The following is a 26,449-nucleotide window of genomic DNA, read 5'->3' as shown; positions in this document are numbered from 1 at the left end:
TAAGATTATTAGTATAAAATAATCGCCCAGTTTTTTAGTGGTGCTTGCTTCCTTCTTGGAAAGTAGCATATTCGGCAGCGAGAGAGCGAATGTGGAAAATGGAGTTGTGAGCCAAGCTAGGTAAGGCTCAGGGCCATTTTGCCATGTAGTCAGTGCGTTTAGGACTCAAAGCTGGGCCATCTGCACAAGAGCATTTTCATAATCTCGGATGCTGGAAAAGTCAAGGATGTATTATTGTGCCAAAACAGGAAGAAAAGTTGGGCCAAACATGAAAAAAAGGGAGTTGCCCACCTAAATGAGTTTCCTAAAAATATGCCAAAGTGTGCCCATGACATTGGTAGGAATGTTCTCCCTGAGTTGAAGCAACCTCTCTTGGACATGAGTTCTAATGGTTGAAAGTGCTCTTTCCTCTGATATCCACAGCAGTTTATCTGGGTTGTGCTGCTGCAATGGGGCCGTTTAGAATAAGACCAATTCACTGCACCTTCAAGTATCATCTGGACCCTCATAGATGTCTAGGTGACATTCATTGTAGGAAGGTGTCAGCTCCTGATGTCATAGTGGTAATAAGTAGTAGCGTCTGGGTGTCAGAGCCAAGACCACCGCGCCACCCCCCCACCTCCCCCCGCCTATAAATTTGGGCTTGTGGCTGTTAGATATCTTGATTGGCACACCGGGTTGATGGCAGTTGGCAGGGGGTTAAGTATTTCTAGGGTGGTGTTCTGTACATGGGATCGGGGAGCAGGTTTTTATGTAGAATCCCTCACGTAAAATTAAATGTTACAGAGGTGACATAGTAAAGAAATGGTATGAACACCGAGAGAGGCCCAGGAGATACCTTTTAGAAAATAAGGGAGGTGGGGTTTTGCTTTTATTTTTGCTTTTTAAGGTTTAAGTGTTTGAGAGTGAGCTAGCTGGTGAATGGTTCCCGGTGTGTTTCTGCTGCTTGCTATGGTGTGTACATAGAGATGAACCGTGTGTTTTTCTGTGGAGGAAAGCCACCAGGCTGCTTTCTTGCAGAATGTTGTCTCTTAAAGGTCATAAGCTTCTTAATTATAGATGAGTCCTCAGATGGTGACTCATGAGTCTTGTTTTGTCACACTGAAGATGTCTCCCTGCGTTTCAAGGGGTATTATGAGATTCTAATTAAATTGGTATTATTTTGTTTTTTAGGAGTTATGTGGTAAGTATGGTGAACTCAACAAAACCAAAATGAACTCTCATACCATTGTCATAAAACCTGGAAAGCTATGCTAGAAGCTACCTCAAAGGTGGTGGAGTTTACCTCCCATCTCTGTTTTACTGAAATAGGTACCGGTTCTAGAAAGAAGGTGAGAAGTCACTGCCATTGATGAATAAAACAGGTCTCACTGGATTCTCAGACTGTTCCTTCTCAGTTCCTGGCACTTTGGATCCCCTCCCTCAGCTAGGTCCCATTTTCAGTGGATTTAGTTCTTGAAGAGTTGTGTTTAAGGAAGATCCCTTTTGTAAAGTAAGAAAGGTCTCCTTTGCACGTTAGTGGGTGCAGTTGAGGGTCTTGTACAAACTTTTGGCTCTGACTTGCAGAGCTTCTCTCTCTGATGGTGTGCTTGTCCTGCAGAAACGACGCTCCGGACGGCAAGTGAAGCGCAGGAAATACAATGAGGACCTGGATTTCAAAGTGGTGGATGATGATGGGGAAACAATCGCTGTTCTGGGAGCTGGCCGGACGTCCGCCCTCTCAGCTTCTACCCTGGCCTGGCAGGCGGAGGTACGGCCTGGGGATGGGCTGCTGGCCTGCACAACAGAGCTGCTCTGTGGCTGTTTGCTAAAGCTTAAGTTAGATCATTTAACTACTGCTCATAACCCTCAGATGGCTTCCTGTTGCATTTAGAATAAAATTCAGACCCTTACTGGACCAAGCAGGATCCTCTACCATTGCACTCTCTCTTTCGCCAAGCACATTTTTTCAGATAAACAAGTTTTCCTCAGCTTTCTAATGACTTTTCAGCCGAAAGACTTGCCGTCTTTTAATGCCTGAACTAGCAGTTCTTTCCCACCTGCTGGCCTTTGTGTGTGTTGTTCCTTCTTCCTGGAATGCTCCTCCCCACGGGCTTTACATTTCACATGACCAGTGGGTGCACTGTCTTAAAGTAGGTCCCTGCCCCTCAGCCTGATGGGCCTCTGTCTCCCTCCTTTGTGTTTCCCTCGTAGCACTCACAGCAACCAGTAATTTGGATTTTTGACATCATTTTATTTGTTTATTTGTCTTTCTCATTAGAATGGAACAGTCTGATACATGGTAAATAGTTGTTCAATGAATAAAATGACATGAACTAGTAATTACAGTCGGAACTTGGATTCTGTAAACGCTTATTGAGAGTCCACTGCATGGTAGGTCCTGGGATACAAGGATGAGCATCCAGGGATGGTCCCTGCCTCCCAGGAGCTTCCTCTAGGAGAAGGAGTGTATGGCTATACTACTGCTATGATAAGTGCAGCTCTAGAAGTGTGTGCTAGATATTTGAGCTGCACAGAAGGAGGCATGGTCAGGAAAGGGAGGTTGGTCAGGCTTTTAGGAGCAGTAATTTCCAACATGAATTAAAGCCCCAGAGCCTGAGTGGTACCGCAGGTTGTGGTATGACAGATAGATGAGCTTGGCTGGATATTGGGGTCTGATTTGAGGAGCGGCAGGGAGATGAGCCCTGAGTGGTAGGAAAAGTCACATAATGCAGCAGATTCTTGCATGTCAGCTAAGGTGTGTGGCCTTTAGACTGTAGATCGGAGACAGGTAGGAGGCATTGATGGGTTCAAGCAGAGAAGCAGGGTGGCCATGTTTCTATTTTAGGACTTTTCCACTGGCAGCAATATTGAGGAGGAAGAGCATAGCGTTAGGACCTGACGCCCAGATGCTGGAAAGGAGGAGCAGTGAATGTTGAAAAGGAGGTCTGTGCCGAGGAGCAGACAGAGAAGAAATGAGAAGTAAAAGGAGAAGCAGGCTGAGCACATAGGAGGGGCGTCATTGCCAGCAGCACATTCTGGGACACAGGTGTCTGTAGTTACGGAGTCACCGTCGCTGACTCGGCAGGATCCACAGCTCTGCCTGTGCAGCAGCAGCACAAATGCCTGTCCTTTCTCCTGGATGCCAGCGCAGCTTGCTGAGGCTGATAATACTTTATCTATTTAAACCTCTTGGCCTCCAACTTGAAGCATTTTCACCTAATATCACATGTCCTTTCACTCTGTTGGCATGGAAGGTAGCTAGGAGCAGGGGTCATTGTCCCTCTGTTAACAATCAAGAAACAGGCACAGAATGATCTGGGTTATAGTTATATAGTAGTGGTTGATTAGTGACTAGCGCTAAGATTTGATTTCATGTCTCTGTGCTAAGGGTTATCCACCTGATGCGTATAAGACTTAATAGGAATAATTGATATATTGTCATTGCAGTACTTCTCAAGCAACTAGTTAACAGTAGCCCTCTCAGACTGCCGTGAGTTAATGGGATTATATTGCTTTATAATAGTTTCTCCTTCCTTGGAGATTTTATGGTTGGCTTGGTATTTTAAAAACTATGAGGGATTTTATTTTTTTCTACTAGCCATTTAGCCTAAGTCATTAACCATATTTCAATTATGACTTCTCCCCTGGTACCTCAAAGGAAGAATTAGCTGATCTGACAGAAACAATTCAGGAAATGTTATGTATCTTAAGGCTCTTGTTATTCTTATAAGGATACAGCAAAGAGAGGGCCATACATACACACACACATACACACACACACAGACACACAGTGAAGTACAAGATAGAATCTGAATTTGCATTAATCATGCCTCAAATATTGTTACTAAATTTAAGCAAGAAAGAGGCCTCCTGATGTCGTTCTGGTGCTGATGTTCAGAAAAGCAGCTGGTCCACAGGCCTGGCCCAGTATGCAGGGCAGAACAGACAGTTTGCAAGGGGTTGAGTGGGTTTCAAAATCAGTGCTCCGTGGAGCCCTAGCTGCCGCAGAACCAAAACAGCTTCACTTTCATCTCTTGGGCTTCCTAGTGAGGTGTGAACAAAGATTTCCCAGGCTGATGCAAAGCTTGAAAGGCTTGGATCTCATCTTGGATTCCAGGCAATCCTCAAAGCATGAGGTGGCACAGAAAATCAGTTGAAGCTTGCTGGCTGGCTTTAGGTTGGGGCAGACAGAGAAGGGTGTGGAATGCGCATAAAAAAGGCCCCGCTGCCACCACTTTGCAGTTCTGTGCAGTGTCTTAGCGCGCTCAGCCCAATTCTGTGGCTGCTGCCCCTGTCCCAGCCCCAAATTGCAACCCCAGCATTGGTAACCTAGTGGTGAGTTGCTAAAAACATCTACACATGGTTCATTCTAGCTCAAGACTGGCAGATTCTCTCAGCTGCTTCAGAGTTCAGAGGACAGTCCCCTGACCGGGAGCTGGGATTCGGGGGCCGAAAATGTTTCCATCCTGATGCCAACTCCTTGCTTTCCTGTTCTTTGTCACAGAGTGTTGGTACCTGGAACAGAGGCAGCTTTTACAGTTGTACATTTAACAATGTATAGATTTTTACAAGGTTGTCTCAGTTTTGCCTCCTACAGTTTGTGTGGTTTGTATGACTTTGCCTTTTGGAACAAAAGGATTTGACATTAAATGAAGTTCAGCTCCTGGTGCTCTCTTGTGCCTCGCTGCTTTGTCTAGCCTTTTCCTGTGCCTGGCAGGCAGAGCTCAGTTATTACCTCCCTCAGGAAGCTCCCTACTCATTCCCCCTGAGCTGGGGATAAGTGCCCTTGTATGAGCCCATAGTACTCGAATATAATTAACTCTTTTGTTGTCTTTATTTTTTGTTTCCTTCTAAACCATGAGCTACTTCTATCTCTCAGGCATAATAGAGTTTTAATAAAGTAAAATTAACATTAACTCAGGAACTTTTCAGACAACTCACTTACCTCACCTTTTCATCCTCTTGTTTTGTAGTCTTAGGACTATTGTATCGATATTTGTTATTCTCAAAGTTAGGAGTCAGCTGGAACCCTACCTCCTGTGTGTTCAGAGCCTGTGACTATTCTGATTTATCAGTGCCTCTGAATATCACTCCCCTTTGTTCCCCTCTAAGAAAAAATGGATAATTATATGAGTCTCTGACATGAACGTGAATGAATTAAAATGGTCTTCTTTGAAGGATAAATTGAGAAAATTCCAAGCAGTTGAGAACAGATGGTTGTTATGGAAGTGTGTTTGGTGAGCAGATTTAGTTTATATCTGTGTGTATCTGTATACACACTTGAGTGTTTATACACATATGATCATGCTTGAAAAAAATAATCTTAATTTTCCAGTTTTCTTCCTATTTTGATGTGGGAGATATCAACCAGTGGATGCAACATCAGGTTACTCCCAAGTAGGAAAAATATAAAAAGGAAAACCATACCTAGGCATACCTTAAACTGTAGAAAACCAAAGAGTGATAGAACTCATCTTAAAAGCCACTAGATAAAAACTGACAGCTAATGTTATATTAAATGGTGTAATATTGAATGCTTTTTCTCTGAATTTGGGAGTAAGGAAAAGATTCCACTATTATCACTTATATTTAGAAATATTCTGGAGGTCCTGGCTACTGCAATAAGGAAAAAGAAGAAATAAAAAGTTTAAAGAAGCCCTGGCTGCTGTGGCTCAGTGGATTGAGCGTCGGCCTGCGAGCCAAGTGTCGCTGGTTTGATTCCCAGTCAGGGCACATGACTAGGTTGCAGGTCAGGTCCCCAGTTGGGGGCCTGAGTGAGAGGCAACCACACAGTGAACTTTCTCTCCCTCTCTCCTTTCCCCTCTCTCTAACAATAAATAAACAAACAATTAAAAAAAAAAAAGTTTAAAGATGGAAAAGAAAAAGTAAGACTGTCATTAGTTGCAAATGACATGATTATGTGTAACAAATTCAACAGAATTGACAAACCATTAGAATTAATAAATGTGGATTTAACTAAATTGTTGGGCAGAAAGACAAAAAATTATTTTTATAAACTAGCAAGATGAAATCAGGGAAGGAAAATTGTAAGATGTCATGTATAATAGCATCAATGTATTAGATACCCTGGAATAACTCTCAAAAGGTATACAAGCTCTCTACATGAAAAACATTGTGAAAAATTGAAGAAGACATAAATAAATGGAGCAATATATTACATACATGTATTCAGTATTGTTGAGATGTCTATAATTCAGTACCAGTCAAAATCTGATTAGGGTGTTTTAGGGTGGAAATTGGTAGTGGAAATGCAAATGATTTAGAATATCCAAAGCAATCTTGAAAAAGAAGAACTGAGTTAGAAGATTTACTGTATTCCTGGCTTTGTAATGAAGCTACAATAATGAAGTCAGGGTAGTGAGGTTAAAGAAAAAATAGAGCTAAGCTGCCTACTATGGCTGCTATCAGCCATATGTGGCTATTAAGTACTTGAAGTATGGCCGGTCCAAAGTGAGATGTGCTGTAAGTATAAAGTGTGCACTAGATTTTAAAGATGTCATATGAAAAATATGAATATAAAATGTTTTTTAAATAATTCTGCCTTAGCTGGTATGGCTCAGTGGATTGAGTGCCGGCCTGCAAACCCAAAGGTTGCAGGTTTGATTTCCAGTCAGGGCACATGCCTGGGTGCAGGCCAGGTCCTCGGTCAGGGGCATGCGAGAGGCAACCAGCTGAGCTATATAGCTCGGACATTGATGTTCTTCTCCTTCTCTGTCTCCCTTCCTTCCCTTCTTTCTAAAAATAAATACATAAAATTTAAAAAATAAAAAATAAATTAAAAAATTTCAATATGATACATATTGAAGTGATAATATTTTGGATATATTGGTTTAAATAAGCTATATTATTAAAATCAATTACATCTGTTTATTTTTTTAATGTGGCTACAAGAAAGTTTTGATTTACATATGTGGCTTATGAATGACTGTGGTGACAGCAGGTATTCCTTAAACAAGACATAAAAATACATAAGAAAATATTGATAGGTGGATTATATAGAACTTTTGTTCATCAAAAGACAACATTTACATTATTATAAAAAGACCCATAAATTGGTAGAAAATGTTTATAATCTGTATACCCAACAGAGAACTCTTATTTAGAATATATAAAGAACTCTTGCAAATCAAAACAGAGGGCAATTTTTAAAATAGTCAAATGACTTGAACAGGAGCTTCACAAGATGATAGCTACATAGCCAATAAGCACATGAAAAAATTTTCAGCATCCTCAATTATGAGGGAAATGTGAATTAAAGAGATAATACTACATATTGACTAGAATTGTTAAAATTTTAAAGACTGACAAATGAAGTCAACTGAACCGCCCATGCATTGCTGGTGGGTGTAATAATTGGCTACAATCACTTTGGGACAAACTTTTGACAGTATCTGTTAAAACCAAACATATAACCAAACTCATAGTCTAGCAGTTCCACTCTATGTATGTATCCAGGGTAGATGAGTGCATGTGTGTAACAAAAGACATACATAAACATCGGAAGCAACCCAGTATCCCTCAACAGTATAATGGATAAATAAATGGTGGTGTGTTTATACAACAAAGTACTACACAGTAATACAGAAGAATGAACCACATGCTATGTGATTCAATTTACACGAAGTTTGATAACAGGCTAACTAAGTAATAGTGGTAGAAGTCTGAATAGTAGTTACTGCCCTTGAGAACACGAGGGTCTTCCACAATGTTAGAAATGCGGTATTTATACAAGTATGTATGTGTATATGTAGAAATCTATCAGTTGTACTCTTAAGGCCTCTGCATACTGTTATATAAAGCATTATATTGGCATGTCTTGTCATTGCTTGATGATAAAGACTATAGCTCATTTATTTCTGTAAGACCAGTGCAAAAGCCTAAGACACATCCAATAAATAGTATGGAAGAAAATTAGGAGGGAAGTAGGAAGGAAATTGGTTTATTAATCTAGTTTCTCTTGACCTGGTACCTGTTCCTTTGCTCACTTCACACTTGCCATAGAATGCTGTTTATTGGATGCAAGGTCAGGGTAGTGACCTTTACTGCTCAAGGAAGCACACTGAGCTTTGGCTTTTTGCTCTTAGCCGTTCTGATAGGGTAGGATAGGTCTGAGTATATGGGGAAGGGGGAGACTTTAATTAAGTGATGCAGATTAAGAATAATAACTCTCCGTTCTGTGGTCCTGGTGAGTTTGATGCTTCATTACCTTATGTATTTCCTTGTCATTTTTCCTTCCACTTGTTATTTAGCATTCAACAAATATTTGTTGTTACTCACTGTTTTCATGGCCTTTTGGAAGCATCTAGATACATCAGTGAATAAAACAAATAAGGATCTCTCCCTCAAAAAGTTTATCTCAAATGGAAGAAGACAAGCAGTAAACAATAAACTGCCTCCTTTTTTCCTAACTTGTGCGAACGAATCAAGCAGAACAAATACTTAAATAGAAAAACAGAAGCTTTCTCCTGCCGTATGGTAGGCACAGTTCACCCGTTTCTTGTTGAGCTGTGGGAAAAGACTTGTCGTTTTGGATTAACTTCTGCATGGCACCTAGCACAATGCCATGTGTCTGGGGAATGTAATAAATATCTGTAACCTTTGGGGGCATCTGTCAGCGCCTGCTGATTTCCATACTTCTTTTCTGCCATCTGCCATCATCTTTTTTATTTTATTTTAACTATCACTTTTCAAAGAAAAGCTTGATTTAAGATCTTGTAAAACATAATGTTTTTTTTAGTGGTATGGCTTTGTGACAGTTGAGCCCTAGAATGGGTAGACTGAAGACAATGATGTGCAGAATAAGCCATCCTTTTTGGGAAGATCTGATCAGGCACTCAAATAGTTATTTTGAGAATTAGGATTATTGTGATGAGCATTCTTTTTATATTCAGTTCTAAGTCTCGTATCATGATAAATATTAGATCTGGAAAGGTTCTATAGTGCATAGGAAACCTGACTCAGTGCATCCTTTTCTTTAAGTTTGTCATTTTTAATGCAGATTTTAAAAAATCACATACTCAGTAGAAAGAGATTTCATGCAGATTAGAAGCCTAGAAATGTTAATGTGTATCTAGGGAAGGAAAGGAAGGAACTAATTTGTTTTCAATTGGGATTTATAGTCAAAGGATGATCAGTGAAACAGCCATTTCCAGGTACAGAGGAGAAAGACGGTACAGTTTAGAAGGGAGTAATTACACCTATTTTCATAGTGCTTACTCTCCGAAAACGTTTTCATGTACCATTTTATCCTCCCATTAACCCAGTGAGATAAGAATTTTTAACTCCTATATTAACAGATTTGCAAACCATGAGGTGTTAATTGACTTGCCCAGAGTCAGTAGGTATTAGAATTGGGACCTTTTGATTCTGAAGCCCCAGACCCTTCTGTGTTACACCTTGCTGAAAATTATGAGCCAATGCATAGGCAGCTTTGGCAGAGGAGGGAAGCCCTGGGACCAATTTTAATGATGCTAAAGGCAGATCTGAAATAAAAGTCTGAAGAGCAGAAAAGCTTCTCAGCCTATGTGTGTTGGGGAGTAAGAGGGAAATGTGGTTGTGCCCAGAAGTTAAAAGACTTTCTATATTTTGATCACTCTGTGGTCCAATAGGAGGGAGGCCTCGGTATTCAAAAGTGAACTTTTGGATGCAGTAATATCTGCTGTAGTATTTCTTAACAATTATTTCTCGGATTCTGTGGTACTAGTAATTCTCTTTTCTTTTTAACTTCCATCTCCAGGAGCCTCCAGAAGATGACGCAAACATAATTGAGAAGATCCTGGCATCTAAGACTGTCCAGGAGGTCGGTGGCTTTTATATCACTAGCACTGATTATACCCTCTGTGAAGAGATATTTGGCTAGAGAACCCAGAGTGGTCATTCTTGGCTGGACTGAGACCTACGCATGAACATTGTCTGGCTAGTCAACACTTCCTTATACCCACACAGAAGATTTTAGGACTAAAAAGTTTAAATATTTGAGACTGGCCCAAACTGATTTTTTTTTCTCCACTGTGATCCTAGCAAAAGCTCTCATCCCTTAGTTTCTATAGCTCATTGAAAGTCATCAGAGGACCAAGAAAAGATGGCAAAAGAGTCCTTATGAAAACATGGGGCTCTTTTTTTTTTTAGATATCCCAGGGCCATTGTAGGGATCCTCTAGAGAAAGTCCCTGAGTTAAAGAGTCTGTTGATGCCAATATTGATTAAAGTAACCCTCCTAACTTTGAGAGTGAACACTGAGGGGCTCCAGAGATAGTACACGTTCTTACTTCTGCACCAGGCTCTGCTCCTGATAGGTCCTGGGCCAATTGGCACTTATCAGCTGAACTCTCTTCCAGCCTGGCCCTTGGAAGGACACCAGGAGGATCTCTTTTTCTTTTTACCTTATTGCTAGCTGATATTCAGCCTTGATAAACCTGCTCAGTAGCTGTCAGAAAAAGACCTGGAAAAATGAAAATATCTCAAGAAATCTGTATTAAAACCAGGTAGAGGTGTTGATTTACCTGTTTTCTTTTGGCACATAAAGGTCATCTGCAGGGATCTGGACTGAGTAACTTGCTTGCTTTGGTTATAGGTTCACCCGGGAGAACCCCCATTCGACTTGGAGCTATTCTACGTTAAGTATAGAAATTTGTACGTCTATTTATTATTTGTATTTGAATATTATATGAATAAAACTTCCTTTCCCTATCACATCATCATCCATGTTGTCCAAGAATAGCCTCTAAGGCACGGCTCATGGATGTTAGTTGACTCATGTTCACCTTAGATGGTAGTGCTCAACTTTAGCTGCTCTGCATCTTCCCTCCCTCTGCTCTGAGCCAGTTTCTTTTTAATTAATTTTTTTTTGAGAGAGAGAGAGAGAGAGAGAAATACCGATTTGTTGTTCCACTCGCGCATTCATTGGTCGATTCTTGTACGTGCCTTGACTGGGAGTCGAACCTGCAACCTTGGCTTATTGGGAAGATATTCTAACTAACTGAGTTACCTGGCCAGGGCTCTGAGCCAGTTTCTATGGAAGCCTACAGAGTGCTCCATTGCTTGGAATGGCTGCCTTGTTTCTTCTGTTTTTGCGCTTAAGGGCAGAGCCCTTCTAGGCCCAATCTCTATCAGTTTCACACTAAACCACTGAGTTGCTTCTGTGTTAAATGGTTACCCTGTTTATTGGAACACTTTAAAGCTTAGTGATTTGCTAGTTATGTGCTTGTCTCACAATTTATGTGTTGTTGCATAGTTCCTACTTACACTGTAAATGGGCCACAATGGAAGAGCTCGAAAAGGATCCTCGCATCGCACAGAAGATCAAGCGATTTAGGAATAAACAAGCCCAGATGAAGCACATTTTTACTGAGGTGAAGCATTATTTACTGACTAATTTGACCAGTGTTTTTCATGCAGTATTAAATACTGGGTGTAAGTTTCTTAAAACGGAAGTTTTGAGCAGATCTGTTGCTGAGTTCACATTGCTAAGTGTGCACTGATTTGTAGCAAAACTAGTCCGGACTTAAGCCAAAGAAAACAAATTATCCATCAGACTATGAGGAGCAAATCTTAGCGTGCATTTTGGTGAGAATACCAGAACAGCTAGGGCTGGAGCAGTGTGCACACAATTCTTTCATTTCCCCTCCCCCAAAGGCGATTCCAACGAGGCCTGAAGTTTGAATGTAAAAAAATAAAAGCAAAGCCAACATGCTAGAAAATAAATAAAATTATATAAAATGGGAATTTCTAAATATTGTGCCTATATCAAGAAGAAACATTGGTGGATTTGGATATTAAATCTGTAGTATCTATACATTAGGAAATACCACAAACCTTAAATATATGTATACATATTCCCTAATTGAGTATATATGTGGCAAGTAGATATACATACATAGTGATTAGAAAGTATGTATATACATTATGTATACATATTATTTCCTAATTATATACACGCATGCATACATGGTATACCTTTTTTATCTAGTCTGAGAACCTTCCTATTTATATTTTTACATGTATATATATATATATATATGACCAGTAGTTTAATAAGAAATGCTCTTATAATTAATTAAGAAAAATATAAAATCCAAACAGAAAAAAAATGGACATATTAACCATACAAAAATGTAGTCAGTTTCACTAATAGTCATGGAAATGTAGATTAAAATGGGAACCTTCTAGCTTTGCCTTGCAAAGTAAGTATTACCCATTGCTGGTGAGGGTGTGGGAAGAACCAGGGCACATCACGGGCTGGGAGTATAGCACTGGGTAACCTGTCAGAAGAGCAATGTGACAGCAGACATCAAATGTCTCAAAATTTCCATGCCTTCTGTCCCAGCAGTTCTAATTCTGTCATTTGTTTTAAGGAAGCTATCAAGGCTTTGTGGAAGGATTTAATAATGATAATAGTTGTTTATACTGATGAAAAATTGGAAACAAAGTGTTAGATAACAGATAACTGTTAAATTATGATACATCCCATATAATGGAATACTGTACAGCTAGTAAAAATGGTATTGGAAAATAATTACTAATTACACAGAAAGTCTTATGTGGTTAATGGGATTATGGCAATTTTTATTTTCTTATTTTTTAACATGTAGTTTTCAGTTTTACTTAGATAACTTTTGATGAAAAGAAGCAGTACAAATTATTCTTAAAATGTAGTCCTAAGTATTAGACTTTGAGTGCACTCAGATGCCATCAAGTGATAGTAAATTGCTGCACATACTTAACAATTCATTCTTCATGTTGTACTCCCTTTTCTCAAGTGACAAAAATTTATGTTAGGATAATGGCAATAAGCATTCTTCTTGTCTCAGTGTGGGGCTCTTCCTCTTAAGCCTTTGTGGTAGGCCCCTGTCCTCTCCACAGCTACTCTACAACCCGTGAGAACTGCTTCCCGTGGCATTGCTGCTCTGATAGAGAATTAGAGAGAGGAAGGTGGCAACTGGGCTTAGAAAACCATCTTGAAGCCCCATTGGATGCTCTCCCTCTGTTCTTGGAGCATTTTTTTCTCACCTCTGTTTTAGCGAGTATTTGCAGTGCAGTACCTTGTTTACAGCATGTCTGTATGTTCCCTTTTGAGCCCTGTGAGATGGACAGGGCCCATGTCGCCCTCATATTTCTATCAGTAGTATTAGGCACAGGGTCAGTGCCCAGTAATTACTTGGCTCGTCCCAGGTAAGTGAGGAGGGTTGCCATAACGCTGTTACCCTGCTCCAGAACCTTCGGCACTTCCCGCTTTCCCGGAATAGAGTCCAAGCTCTGTAATACAGCCTACAAAGCTCCCTGTGTCTGTTTTCTGATTTATCTCCAAGGCAGTGAGTTTTCTTGGGACTAGGGAGAGGAAATTGTGTTAGGACTTACAGAAATAATGCATCAGCAGCTCATGCTGTTGTGGGAAGGAAAGGCTTTGTAGAAGATTGGAGTACATCACAAAATTAAGGAGTGGTAGTGGGGAGTAAGTCCTATAACACTATTTTTGATTTTGACCTAGTTTACATTTTTATTAATAACTTAGATAAATGATATTCTTATAAAATAACTAATAGCTTAGTTTTGGATAGAGCATCTTCATATCCATTATTTCCAGTCACTTTATGAGGTAGGCGAGAGGGTAGTCATGTGAAAGAGACACTGGCTTCGGAGACATCAAGTTCCCACACTCCACAGAGGTGGAGACCTTCTAACTAAAACCCTAATTCTTTCTGAAAACCAGACCCAAATCCGGTGGTATAAACACCAAAATCAAAGTTCAGGTTTACCTAGACAGGTCAGAATGAATGAAATATAATGGCAATAAAAGGTAATGCCATGCATTTGTATTTAAAGATGTTTACAATTTGCAGTGGGGAGAGTGACTGGGTGGCAGTCCTAGGGAGAAAAGGTATTTATTGCCAGTTTAATTACAAGTTTACTATGAGTCAAGAATGGGGTGTGGCTGCTTAAAAAGTAACATTAACCCTACACTGCACCAATAGAACAGTGGTGCTGTGCCTTGCTGTTTTCATTCCTGAGTGTTAGGTTTATTTTGGGGTACCAGGTTCAGTGAGGAGTTCTGCAAACTTGAGAGGCATAGCTGAGCGATTGAGAACAAAGGTGGAAAGCAAGCTGCACGATGTTAGGGGCCTGGGCTCTGGAGCAAGACTACCCCCCGGCCCCCTCTACACACAGCTGGGTGGCCTTGGGCCACTTGCATAGTCACCTGCAGACTCAGTAGCCTTGTCTGTGCTAAAACCAGAATTTCTAATAGTATCAGCCTCACAGAATACCTGGGAGGATTAAATGACACTGTTCATAGACGTGCTAAGCACTGTGCCTGACCCATAGTCGCTGTTCCACAAGTGCTAGCCCTGTGTCGTTAAGGGATCTGGAAACATGGCATCTGAAGAACTGTCGAACACCTGCGGTTATTTAACCCAGACAGGGAGGAGATTGTAGAAGAGCCAGCAGCGCAGAGAGGAGAGAATCAACTTGGTTACCGCTGCTGTAGAGGAAGCAGTTCACACCAGCGAGTCACAGTTACAGGATGGAAATTAGGCTGTAATTTAATAGTAATAACAATAAGGATCATGCCGCTACTGCTGAACAGGCAGAGGTAAAGCTGTCTTGCCAGTGGGTCAGGTCTTAGAGTGCAGTATATTCCTAAACATGGGAATAACTGAATCTGAGGGTGGATTTGCCAGGAATGCTATAAAAAGTATTCCTGCATTGATTAGAAGATGAAACTAGATAGCATGTAAGGAGCCTTCCAGCTTAAGGGGCAATGAGAACATCCCAGCAGTCAAGGAAGAGGGCTTCTGGGTAAGAAAGACCTGGTAAACATTCCAGTTCCCACAGCTGTGTGACCTTGGTCATGTTACCTAGCCGCTGAGTCAGTTTGTTCACCTGTAATTATAGCATCTACTCCATAAAGTAGTTTTGAGACTTAAGTGAAAGCATTTAGCCTAACTCCAGGCGCACATTAAATATTTCTAAGTGCTGTTTATTATTTTGTAAGTACCCTTTTTTGAAGCATAATGCATATAAAAATAAATCCAAGGGTACATGCAGCTCAGTGAAATTTTACAGAATAAACACACCTGTGTAACCACCACCTAGATCAGGAACTAGAACAGCATGTCTACCCCAGAAGCTCCCTCATGGCTCCTCCTAATGTTAGCTCTTACTGTTGGTATTAAGAAGAAAAAGAAACCATAATTCTGAGCTTCCGAGGGTGATTTTTAGAACAGGGAGAGGTGAGAAGAGAATACGCTCTCCGTGCTGGTTTCTGCACAGTCCTGCAGTGATAACAGGAAAGTCTTGCCCTGGCGTGGTGCAGCCTGTGAGTGTGAGGTGTGGTGGGTTCCTTTACATCTAGTCATGGGGGTCAGGGTTTAGGGACCGCGAAGAGTGTCTGCGAGGAGACTTTCATTCTCAGGTGAGCCAGTTCATGTGTTGCCTGATAGGGCCCAGAGTAGGGGTGACTTAAAGATAAAACACTGGAAGTGGGATTTGAGGGCAGGAGGACACTTAAACTCTTCTCTGTTTGCATTAGCCTGATGAAGACTTGTTCAACCCAGACTATGTAGAAGTTGATCGCATCTTGGAGGTGGCCCACACCAAGGATGCAGAAACGGGAGAGGTGGGTGTTTCGCTTTGTGGACTCTCCAAAAGTGTCTTCCCTTCTTACCTCACATATTACTTGGTTTTGTTAACTTGTCTCTGTTTTAATGGCATCCGTGTGTTGTACTGGAGGGTGGTTTTCCACAGTTGGCCAGAGTAAGATCACCTCCTTTAATCTAGTAGAAAGCACCTAAGTTTCGCTACTGTTTCCCACCAGGAAGTGACGCATTATCTGGTGAAGTGGTGCTCACTGCCTTACGAAGAGAGCACGTGGGAGCTAGAGGAAGACGTGGACCCTGCTAAAGTTAAAGAATTCGAGTCTCTTCAAGTCCTCCCTGAAATTAAGCATTTGGTAATCTATCAGTTATATGTAGAAGCTGGTATCTCATGTAGAACAGTAAAGTAATAAGACTGCTGTTGTGTTTATGGAGAATTTAAGGAATTTTCAATTTTGATCATACAGACTTTTTGCCTGATGTCCTGACTCTAGAAACTAATCAAAATATTTAACCCACTGTACTTTCCTGAGCTGATACCACAGGCACAAAGAAATAAAAAGAAATCCTGTTTATAGAAACCAAAAAACTGGACTCATATTGGAATCCAGGGAAATTAAAATGTAAGTGGGAGGGACATCTAAGAGTTTAAGTAAAACAATATAATGCAAGATTTTAGGCGAATCTGTTTCTCTTCTTCATTAATTTCTTGTAACTTTTAGAGGTGTTCTTAGTTTAATCCAGTGAAACCTAGAAAATGTAGGGCCTGCACGTTAGTCAGAAAAGAGTCATGCAGTTTGAAGCCAGCTTTAGAGCAGTGTCTCGAGATTTACTACCTTCTCCATTCTTGTTATGCTTCTAGAACGTTATTCTCTGCATATTGTGCGTTCTGCTTTTCCCCACTAGGAGCGGCCTGCTTCAGACTCCTGGCAGAAACTCGAGAAGTCTCGCGAGTATAAGAACAGTAACCAGCTCCGGGAGTACCAGCTGGAGGGAATGAACTGGCTTCTTTTTAACTGGTATAACAGGTGAGGATCCGGAACCATTCCCGTCTTCATGGATGCTTTTCTTACCGAACGCTTGTACCTGGAGGTGGGTAGCTGCCTTGGCCCGAGCAGAGTAGCCGCAGCAGAGTGCTTGGGAGCGCAGCGCAGCCCAGCCCGTGATTGAGGCCGGCAGTCTCGCACGTCAGTCACACCAGCACTTGGTTTTTGTGTCAGGTATTTCTCCAGCCAAAAGAAACGGTCTTTATACATCATCGACTTTGTACTCTTTGCTCTTCTTTGTCAGTCTTTCCAAAAAGTTAGGTTTTACCTAAGTTTACACTCGAAAGATTCTTTAAATCTGTTTTCTAAGTCTTTAGCAACAATTGGCTTTAATGGGGAATAGATCTGGATTCTAGCCCCACCACGACTACTTGTCTGTGAGTCACAGATGTTCTGGACTTGTATTGTAATGCTCAGTCAGTTCCTGTCAGAATTTGATGAAACATGAAATTTGAGAAACATGGGTTGAGATTTTCTCAACATTCTCGAATGTATCCCTAGTATTGATTTTAAAGACAGCTTATTATAATGGAAAACACACCACGTGAGGGCTCTGGAGACATGTGCCTCCAGTGTAGTCTCTGCCACTTCGTCACAGTGCCACTCAGGGCACAGCTGTCAGTGTGGCTTTCCAGCTCTTAGGGCGCCATCTCTACAGGGAAGGGTGAGACTGGGTGGAGTCACACCCTTTTGAGTGTCATGGCTCTGAGCAATCTGTGATCTTGGATCACTGAAGAGACCAACATTTTTACTCTGATTAGGAATTGATTATGTGGATTAAGTTTGACTTTTGATAACACAAATAATAAACAATGAGAATCATGTAACTTATTTTATTTTTGCCTTGGTTTCCATGAAATTTGTTAGGTACAGAAACTGGCTTCAGTTTGAGGCCAGTGTTTTATCCTCTATTAATATTTTAATTTTTAGAATTTTTAGTTTATATTTAAATAGACCCATTTCATGTATTTTCTCACAAGTTGCCATAGTTCCTTTTTGGAAGAATGCAGGATATAAATAATAATAATAATAAAAACTTGCCTCAGTTGCATGTCTGGAAAATCCTGATAACACCTTTATTGGTGACCTTACAGGTCAAGGTGTGCTTCTGAAGTATCTTTTTAGTTACAATCAACTTCTGCCTCTCTCCTATATTGATGATGAATTACCTGTATTTCTTCCTCTCTACAGAAAAAACTGCATTTTGGCTGATGAGATGGGCCTAGGGAAGACCATCCAGTCCATCACATTCCTTTCAGAAATATTCCTTAGAGGAGTTCATGGCCCTTTTCTCATCATCGCCCCTCTCTCCACTATCACTAACTGGGAGCGGGAGTTCCGGACGTGGACGGAGATGAATGCCATCGTGTACCATGGCAGCCAGATCAGCAGGCAGATGATCCAGCAGTATGAGATGGTGTACAGAGACGCACAGGTGGGCTCACATGTATCACAAAGACCCAGTGGCGCCCTGATGTCTCCTGGAGTTGTAATGCCTCGTGTCTTGGGTCACTATTGACTCACTTTGTAGACTCACATGGTTATTGGGGTAGACTTCTTACTCTTCCCTGGTAGTTTAATTTAGGATAAAACACAGAATTATAGGGCATGCTTTCCACTGCCAGAGATGTACCAGAGGTTCTTTTTAGGACTCTTGAAAGCTTGGTTTCTTGGTTGGCTTATGAAGTTGCTTTTATATACAAAAATTTTATCTGAATTATTATGTTCTCAGTGAAGAAGGTGAGCAGAAAAATCAGTGTATAGAGACTAGGTTTCCAGCCAGAGAGAGGAGGTTAACAGATCTGACAGGGAAGAATAAAGAGAAAAGAAGGTTCAATGTTAAAAGCACAGTAGAATTTTTAGAAAGCTTTTGTTAAATATAAACCCTTTGCTGAGTATGCTTGTATGTTTGTCCTGGCCACTGGGTTTTATAATTAATCAAGGTGAAAATTAAATGAATCTAATCAGAGGAAAGCCAGCCAGGAGCTTCAGAGACAGCAGGAGACACTGGAAGAAATTTTCAGTGTGCTCTAACGTGCTGCAGCTCTGCTCTTTAAATGTGGCCACACTGAGACAGGCTAAAAGACAAAGATATGTCCTGCCTGGTAGCACTTGTCCCAGGTGCATCAAGATTATTACTTTGAATGTCTACTAGAACCCAAGATAAAAGTTGAAATTAATTATACCTGAAAAGTAGCAAAGAAGGTTTCCCTGGGCGTTCAAGCTATGCATAGTTTAGACAGACTCATGACTGGGAATGTGTGAATCGACACCCATCTGCTTTCCTTATCCTGGCAATTAATAAATGAAAACCTTCCCTGCTGTGCCTGCACTGCTCATCTGTCTCACCTTTATGACGGCACGTGCTCTCTCCTGTTTCATCAATGTAATGAAGTCTGTCTCTTGTCTAAATAGCTGGTTCATTCTTGTGGTCTCTCTTTTCTCAGATGAGGAGGAGCAGTGCTTATTGGCTTCTCACCTGGGTCCTAGCATTTATAGTGCTGTCTCCTCTAGTCCAGCTGGTGCCCATTAGCTGAATTCTGTAGCCATGGTGTCAAGCTTTGCCTGCTGTTGTATCATCCTCAGGGAAACCCCCTTTCAGGAGTCTTCAAGTTCCATGTCGTCATCACAACATTTGAGATGATCCTGGCAGACTGCCCAGAGCTGAAGAAGATTCACTGGAGCTGTGTGATTATTGATGAGGCCCACAGATTGAAGAACAGGAATTGCAAACTTCTGGAAGGTCTAAAGCTCATGGCCCTGGTGAGAGTTGTGAGCTCTTCATATGAATATAGGTTGCTTCTCTTCACTGTGGAGGAAGCCTTCTTAAGCCATTCTGCATGTAGCTTCCTTGTGCATAGTCTGTTTACTCTAGATTTTCTTTTTGCCCTCTATGGCTGTGATAGAGTTGGAACCAAACGTTTTTTAGTTGTAAACTGGGTTAACATTTTGACTTTTCCCACAGATCGATTCCCAAAGGGACTCAGAGGAATTTTAAATACCATGTAATTTGTGGCCTGGAAATGTAAGGTGTTCTGGTTTGTTTCTAGGTCCCTGAATGATTTGCTACCAGAGATGATGGCTTTTTAACATTATTATTTTGGCACAGTGTCTAGTATGTGGTGGGAAGTCACTCAATGATATTGAGTGAATGAATGAAAGAAAGGTTGCATTAATTAACATGAAATTGCTGCTGGAATTAGTAATGTGAAAGGAAGGTTGATCTTTCATTTAACTGTCCTCCCATGAAATGTTGGCACCCTGTCTTTTGATTAAAGCAAAATAGAATTGCCCTGGCTTCCTTTTTCCACCGAAGCATACTGCTTTGGGAGCTCAGCCACTGTTCATCATGTAGTGTTACTTTGTGCAGGAACACAAAGTGCTGCTCACTGGGACGCCCTTGCAGAACTCTGTGGAGGAGCTCTTCAGTTTGCTCAATTTTCTGGAGCCATCACAATTTCCTTCAGAGACTGCTTTCCTGGAGGAGTTTGGAGATCTGAAAACAGAGGAACAGGTACGTAGGGGCCTGAAGGGTTGAGGGTACATTGTGATGATTACCTTCACCATCAAGGAAAGAACAAGTCACTGGGGGTCCAAGAGTTGGAAAGTTCTAACTTCCTTTAGTTGATGTGTTTGTTGGTTTATGTTGAGGAGGGTAAGCTGATTATCAACAGTTCGTATTACTCCAAAGAATAAATGAGCCAGCATCTAAAATATCTTCTGTTACATATCAGGCCTCCAGCCTTCACTGATATCACATGTAAGTTTGATGATTTTGCTCATAGCTCTGGTTTCAGGATCATGGTACTTTCTTCTGTTTCTCTCATCCTTCCTCCTTCCTCCTACATAATCTGCAACATAATTCCCAGGCTTAATTTTTTGAGTACAACAGAGTACTCACAAGCAGTGAGGAAAAGAAGGCAGTCATACACTATAATAGTTGGTAAGTCCAGCTTTGTCCATATCAACTAAATTTCCACAGTTTTCAAAGATCCAGAGTCTGGCTTATTGGACTCAAAGCTGATTCAGAACAACTGACATTAATAAATAGCTATCTACTGTGGGTAGAAATCTCTCCTAGGGATTACAGAAGTAAACCAGGCAAGTTTAAATGCCACAAGGGGAACAAATAATAGAATTGGTGACTTTATAGGAAAGAAAGGTCACCTCTGACTGGGAATCAGGAAAGATTTCATGAAGATATTACAATTTGGAAGTAGACTTGGAAGAGTGGGTAAGTTTTCAGTAGGTGGAGAGAGAAAAGATGGTGACTACTTTACATAGGAAATATTGGAATTTATTATTTATTAAATGAAACTTATTCGGGAGCAGGGAATCATCTGAGTAAGCTGGAAATAGGATGGGAGATTATGGAGTGTGAGGGCAGAGTGGTTTAGGGTTATATAATGTGGAAAGATCTGGAAAAACAGGATGAAGAATTCAGTAGGTATTAGAGAAGCAATGCAAGGCTTTGATTGCAGGAGTGATATAATTAGTTCTGCTAAATCTAGCAGTGGCGTGAGAGTGGGTTGGGGCAGAGAATTTGGGGACTGAGAAGGCTTGGGAATTTCACTAACAGATGTCAAGGGTACACTCTGTGTTCCAGTCTGTTTCCACTTCTGTGGCAAGTCAGACTTTGAGAGCAAATGAATCATCAAATTGAATTCCACGTCTGTACATGTACAGTAGCTGTTGGTCCTTCAAAAGCCTGCGCCAACTCTCCATTTTTGGACCGTTAGAAACTCATCCTCTTCTCCCATTGCACTTATTTTGTGGTATGCATTTTTTCTTCTTCCTAGACTATGACCTTCTTGAGGAAAAGGCCCACATCTTCTCCAAAGTTGTGTTTGTTGTATTGACCAGCACAGTGTCTGGCACATAGTATACTCTAAATGATCCCAGGTATGAACCAAGTGAAGGGCAAAGCTGAACCCAGCATGTGGCAGACTGGCATTTGTGCCTGTCCGTAACAATTATGTATCTAGCTGTGTCTTTTCTCCTTGGGTTCTTATATAGTAATTCCTTATCCATTTGGGGGGTTAGATTCCTGGGTACATTGATTGGTTGGTAAAATGAAAGTCTCATAAATGGGTTAGATTTAAGATTGGGGTTAGTTAGGAGAAAAACCACAAAAATGACATCAGGTGTCTGTTTTAAATCACAGTAAATAAGAGTTCTGGAAAGCATCTGCTTCCAAATTAAAGCATATTCATCATTATTTAAAACCTGCCCCAGTAAATAACTCTTCTAAATCACTCTTTCTTCAGGAAGCGTAGGCACAGTTCACATCTTATTTATGCAGAATCTACCCTTTTTAAAAGTTTTGAACAACTCCTTACGACTTGAAACTTGAACTTTTGCACTTCCGTTTTTTCTTATTTTATTGTCCCAGTGGTATTAGTTTTACTGCTGTGATGTATTAGCTCGGGGTTTAAATCAGGTGCCTTGCCTTTGAATCCCTTCTCCTGGTTCTCTTCTTGGGAAAGGGAGCACGTGTCCTGGCCAGTGCAGACAAGTGCGCAGAGACCTGCTCTCCAGGTCTGGGCTGTTAGAAGAACAGAAAAACCATAGCAAAGAATACTGTTGGGCTCCAAGTGCCCCTGACGTGACAGCTGCACTGTGCAGTGGCACAGTCCTCTTACAGCACCGGCTTTCTGTGTACTGCGACCCCACACGTGATGTTGCTGTCGTTTACGACATGTGCGAAGAATCTGTTCCCAGACGCCTCTACCTTTTTTCACTTGAGATATAATTGACATGTTAGTTTCAGATATACATCATAATGATTCAGTGTATGTATGTATTATGAAATGACCACCACAGTAAGTCTAGTTTAGTTAAAAGCCATCACCGCAGTTAAAAATTTTTTCCTTGTGATGAGAAATTTTAAGATCTATTCTCAGCAGCTTTCAAAAACACAATACAGTATTATGAACTAGGGCCACCGTGCCGTACATCCTCAGGACTCACTTAGCTTATAACTGGAAATTTGTACTTTTTGACTACTTACACCCATTTCACCTATCCCAGATCACCTCTGCTTCTTATTCTTTCAGCATCTAAATCGTTTCTTTATGTCACTTGTACCTCTTAACATGGCTTAAGTATTCCTTAGTTGTTTCACATGTATGAATGTTAGAGGGAGAGAGAGAGCTTGGTTTTCTCTTTGCTAGAGAATAGGTACTGTCTTTTGTATCTTTCTTTCTTTATGTCTTATGAACTTGCCACATAGTTTCTCAGTAAATACTAGTGAATGAAAATGAGATCCCTTTTTTGCTTTCAGCCTCATGTTCAGGGATCAGTCATGATCTTTCATTTAGTCTGCCGTCACAGTACTATGCCCAAGAGATTGTAGTGAAGGTTGGAATACCCCAGTAATCATTAAATCAGGATTTTCCTGGACAGGTGAAGAAACTGCAGTCCATCCTAAAACCAATGATGCTTCGGCGGCTGAAAGATGACGTGGAAAAGAACCTTGCTCCCAAACAAGAGACCATCATTGAAGTAGAGCTGACCAATATTCAGAAAAAGTACTACCGTGCCATCCTGGAGAAGAACTTTTCCTTCCTGACCAAGGGGGCAAATCAGCACAACATGCCTAATCTCATCAACACCATGATGGAGCTGAGAAAGTGCTGCAACCATCCCTACCTGATCAACGGTGAGTGGGGGAAGCAGGGAGCCCCTCTGGCTGGCTCAGTGCCGCTGCCACAAGCTAACGAGAACCAACAATCTTAGGTACTGAGTTCCCGTTAAATGCTGGGATGTTTGTAGTCTCTCCTTTCTGCAGAGTAAAACTGAGGTTCAAAGAGGTTGATAGATCTACCTAAGCAGTCTTACTGTGCATACACAGAGCCAGGCTTTTTGAACCTATCTGCTTATCAGAAGATGGGGATATTACTCACCAGTCTGCTGACCCATACCTACTTGTTGTGGTTCAGCCCACACTGCGTTGACTAAAATGGTCATGATGCAGTGAAATAAAAACTGCAAATAAATGAACAGTCGCTTCTACTCATCAGAGAACATGATAGAACTTTTTTTCGTACAATAAAACATTGTGATAACATTTTAAATAAATATGTGGCTTGTATTTGCTATAGCTAAGTTTTTATGAGTTAAAAGATATGTCTTTTTGTCAGCTTTCTGTGAAGGTTTGTTTACTTACATGAGTCAGCTTTGTATCTCAGATCCTCTCTACCTGTTGAGACCTCCCAGGAGAGCAAAGTACCTGCTCCCACTGCAGAGTCCTCTGCCGGGGGCACGGACCAGGGATATGCACACAGCAGTGCCTCACTGGACTGTGGGTTTGGGACCCAATAAGTCACTTCATTTCTTGTAGGATCTGTAAAGCAGAGAGCAGTTTTACCCTTAAAGTTTGTTCAAAGAATAGTTTTCTCTCTCTTATTTTTTTTCAGGGGCAGAGGAGAAAATTCTGGAAGATTTCCGGAAAACCCACAGCTCTGATGCCCCCGACTTTCAGCTGCAGGCCATGATTCAGGCAGCAGGGAAGCTGGTGCTGATTGATAAACTGCTCCCTAAGCTGATTGCAGGTGGCCACAAAGTACTCATCTTCTCCCAGATGGTGCGCTGTCTTGATATCCTAGAAGATTATCTCATCCAGAGAAGGTGAGACTTATGTCAAAGCTGCGTGTCAGGTGCTGCAGGCACCTCCTTTTCTCTGATACCTTTTTGATTAATTCAGAAATTATGTTTCCACAACAACAAAGTATTTAAAAAGGGAAGAAAGTCTCTTCTTAAAGATTCACTAAAATTCAGAGTTAAATCTTATGACCAAGTATATCCAAGTTTAGCTCTCTAGAATGAATTTCATAGCCTATAAGGTAGAGCCCTTGCTTTGCTTAAAAAAGATAGTCTACATGTTTATTTATATTTTCCTTAGTTGGAAGAAACAGTTCAAACAGCATTAGAGAAGGTTAGGAAAATAATGTGTTTACTTTTTTTATTTTGCTCAATAATGGTGAGAGAAATACTTCTTGGAAAGCTTCCCTGTGTACCAAGTTACTAAAAGACCATGGTCTGACAACTTGCAGAAAAATAATCTGGGGATATTTTATGTCTTTTTTCAGCAAACCCTCTAAGGTTGTATGATATACTAGCTATTTATTTTCTTGTTCACACTCCTATAGTTCTTGAACCTAAATCCATTTCTTTTGAAGCTGAAAAGTCTATGGTGTTACCTGGATTCTGCGTGGGTACTGCCTTTGTTATCCGTTATGTGCTGTACCTTACTTTTCCAGCCCTTGGGATACATCAGTGATCTGAAGATGATAAATGGATTTCTAAAAACTCTTAATGATAAAAGACTTTTCATAGAAACTTTTAGCCTAGGCATTGCTAAGTGTAACGGAAATTTTTGTTCTCTTAAAAGTTAAATTATAGCCATTTTAATTGTCTTAAATATTCTTGTCCTTGAAGGTTCTGTATGCTCTTATAACATGTAATTTATAGAAAGTATTAAATGACAAATTTAGCTATGGGATATGCTGACATTTAATGTTACATAAATAATTCTCTGAAATCAGATTACACAATAAAAGAATTTCTGCGAGCCCTAAGGTTTTTTAGGTAAAGAATTCAGACTTGTGTAATTTTTTTCCTTTGAAGAAATTATAATGAATAAATCAAAACTAGTAGTGTCATATTTTATAAAGTCACTTTGGATTAGGAACCCATTGTCAGAACACTTGCTTCTCATAAATATATTCTCTTTTCCTTGAAACTATACAGCTCCTAATGGCAGGGTTTTTTTACCCCCGCCCCAAATGAGTAACAGTATAATTAACACAGGTGTCTTTGTTTAACTCCCTTTATGCTATTTTTTATTCATTTATTGCTCATTTTGTTTTCAGATTACTTAAGTATTACAGTTTCTTGAAAATATGGGCACATATAGCACCACCAGCTGCAGACTTGGGTGTTTATCTTTTCAGTCTTTCTTTGTACATACATACGTTTAGTTTTGTTTGTTTGTTTAAATATTCTACATTCTTTATTTAATATATGGTGAAATTTTTTCTTTAATTATTTTTCTACAACACAGTTTTGGTGTTCTTCATGATATTCTATCTTACAGTTTGTTTTCAATTTTTCAGCATTTTAAGGAACTCTGAATATCTCTTTACATTCATTATGAATATTCCCAGTAGTTTCCTTAGGATAAATTCTGATGTACATTTTAAAAGCATTTGGTACATATTTTCAAAAGCCCTGTTGAAAGATATTCAAATTATGGTCTCTTATTTTAGTTTGTCTTTCTCAATAGTAACAAATATTTTTTATATGTATTATCTATTCATGTATCTTTTTTAAGTGAATTGTGTATCTATATTCTCTCTCCATTTTCTGTTGTTCTTTGTTTATATTTTTATTTTTTAAGTATATTTTGTTGATTATGTTGTTACAGTAGTTCCAATTTTTTTCCCCTTTGCTACCCTCTGCCCAGTATCCCCCTTCTCTCCTGCAATCCCCCACCCCCTTAGTTCATGTCTGTGGGTCATGCATATAAGTTCTTTGGCTTCACCCTTTCCTATATTATTCTTAACTTCTTCTTGTCTATTTTGTACCAACTGATATGCTTCTTAATCCCTGCACCATATCCCCATTTCTCCCCCTCCCCACTCCCAGCTGATAACCCTCCAAATGATCCCCATACCTATGATTCTGTTTCTATTCTGGTTTGCTTAGTTGGATTTTGTTTTCATTTTTTAGATTCAGTTGTTGGTAGTTCTGAGTTTGTTGTCGTTTTAGTGTTCTTAGTTTTGATTTTCTTTTTCTTAAGAAAGTCCCT

At 40.3% G+C, this 26,449-nt stretch overlaps 1 protein-coding gene across 1 annotated transcript in view; it reads left to right on the top strand.

Annotated features, from left to right (window-relative positions):
• Positions 1-26,449, top strand: part of CHD6 (chromodomain helicase DNA binding protein 6) — a 176,631-nt gene that overhangs the window by 71,508 nt on the left and 78,674 nt on the right. Inside the window, exons 5-16 of the mRNA XM_090286413.1 lie at positions 1,601-1,750; positions 9,740-9,802; positions 10,576-10,634; positions 11,236-11,353; positions 15,529-15,615; positions 15,814-15,948; positions 16,499-16,620; positions 17,830-18,073; positions 19,225-19,401; positions 20,009-20,152; positions 23,044-23,299; positions 24,057-24,267. Coding sequence (XP_090142539.1) covers positions 1,601-1,750; positions 9,740-9,802; positions 10,576-10,634; positions 11,236-11,353; positions 15,529-15,615; positions 15,814-15,948; positions 16,499-16,620; positions 17,830-18,073; positions 19,225-19,401; positions 20,009-20,152; positions 23,044-23,299; positions 24,057-24,267 — 1,766 coding nt within the window. The remainder of the gene's footprint in view (positions 1-1,600; positions 1,751-9,739; positions 9,803-10,575; positions 10,635-11,235; positions 11,354-15,528; positions 15,616-15,813; positions 15,949-16,498; positions 16,621-17,829; positions 18,074-19,224; positions 19,402-20,008; positions 20,153-23,043; positions 23,300-24,056; positions 24,268-26,449) is intronic.

Source organism: Furipterus horrens, unplaced genomic scaffold (genome assembly GCF_987537825.1).
Source record: "Furipterus horrens unplaced genomic scaffold, mFurHor1.1.pri manual_scaffold_8, whole genome shotgun sequence".
In the NCBI taxonomy this organism is placed as follows: domain Eukaryota; kingdom Metazoa; phylum Chordata; class Mammalia; order Chiroptera; family Furipteridae; genus Furipterus; species Furipterus horrens.
This window is presented reverse-complemented; position numbering and strand designations above follow the sequence as displayed.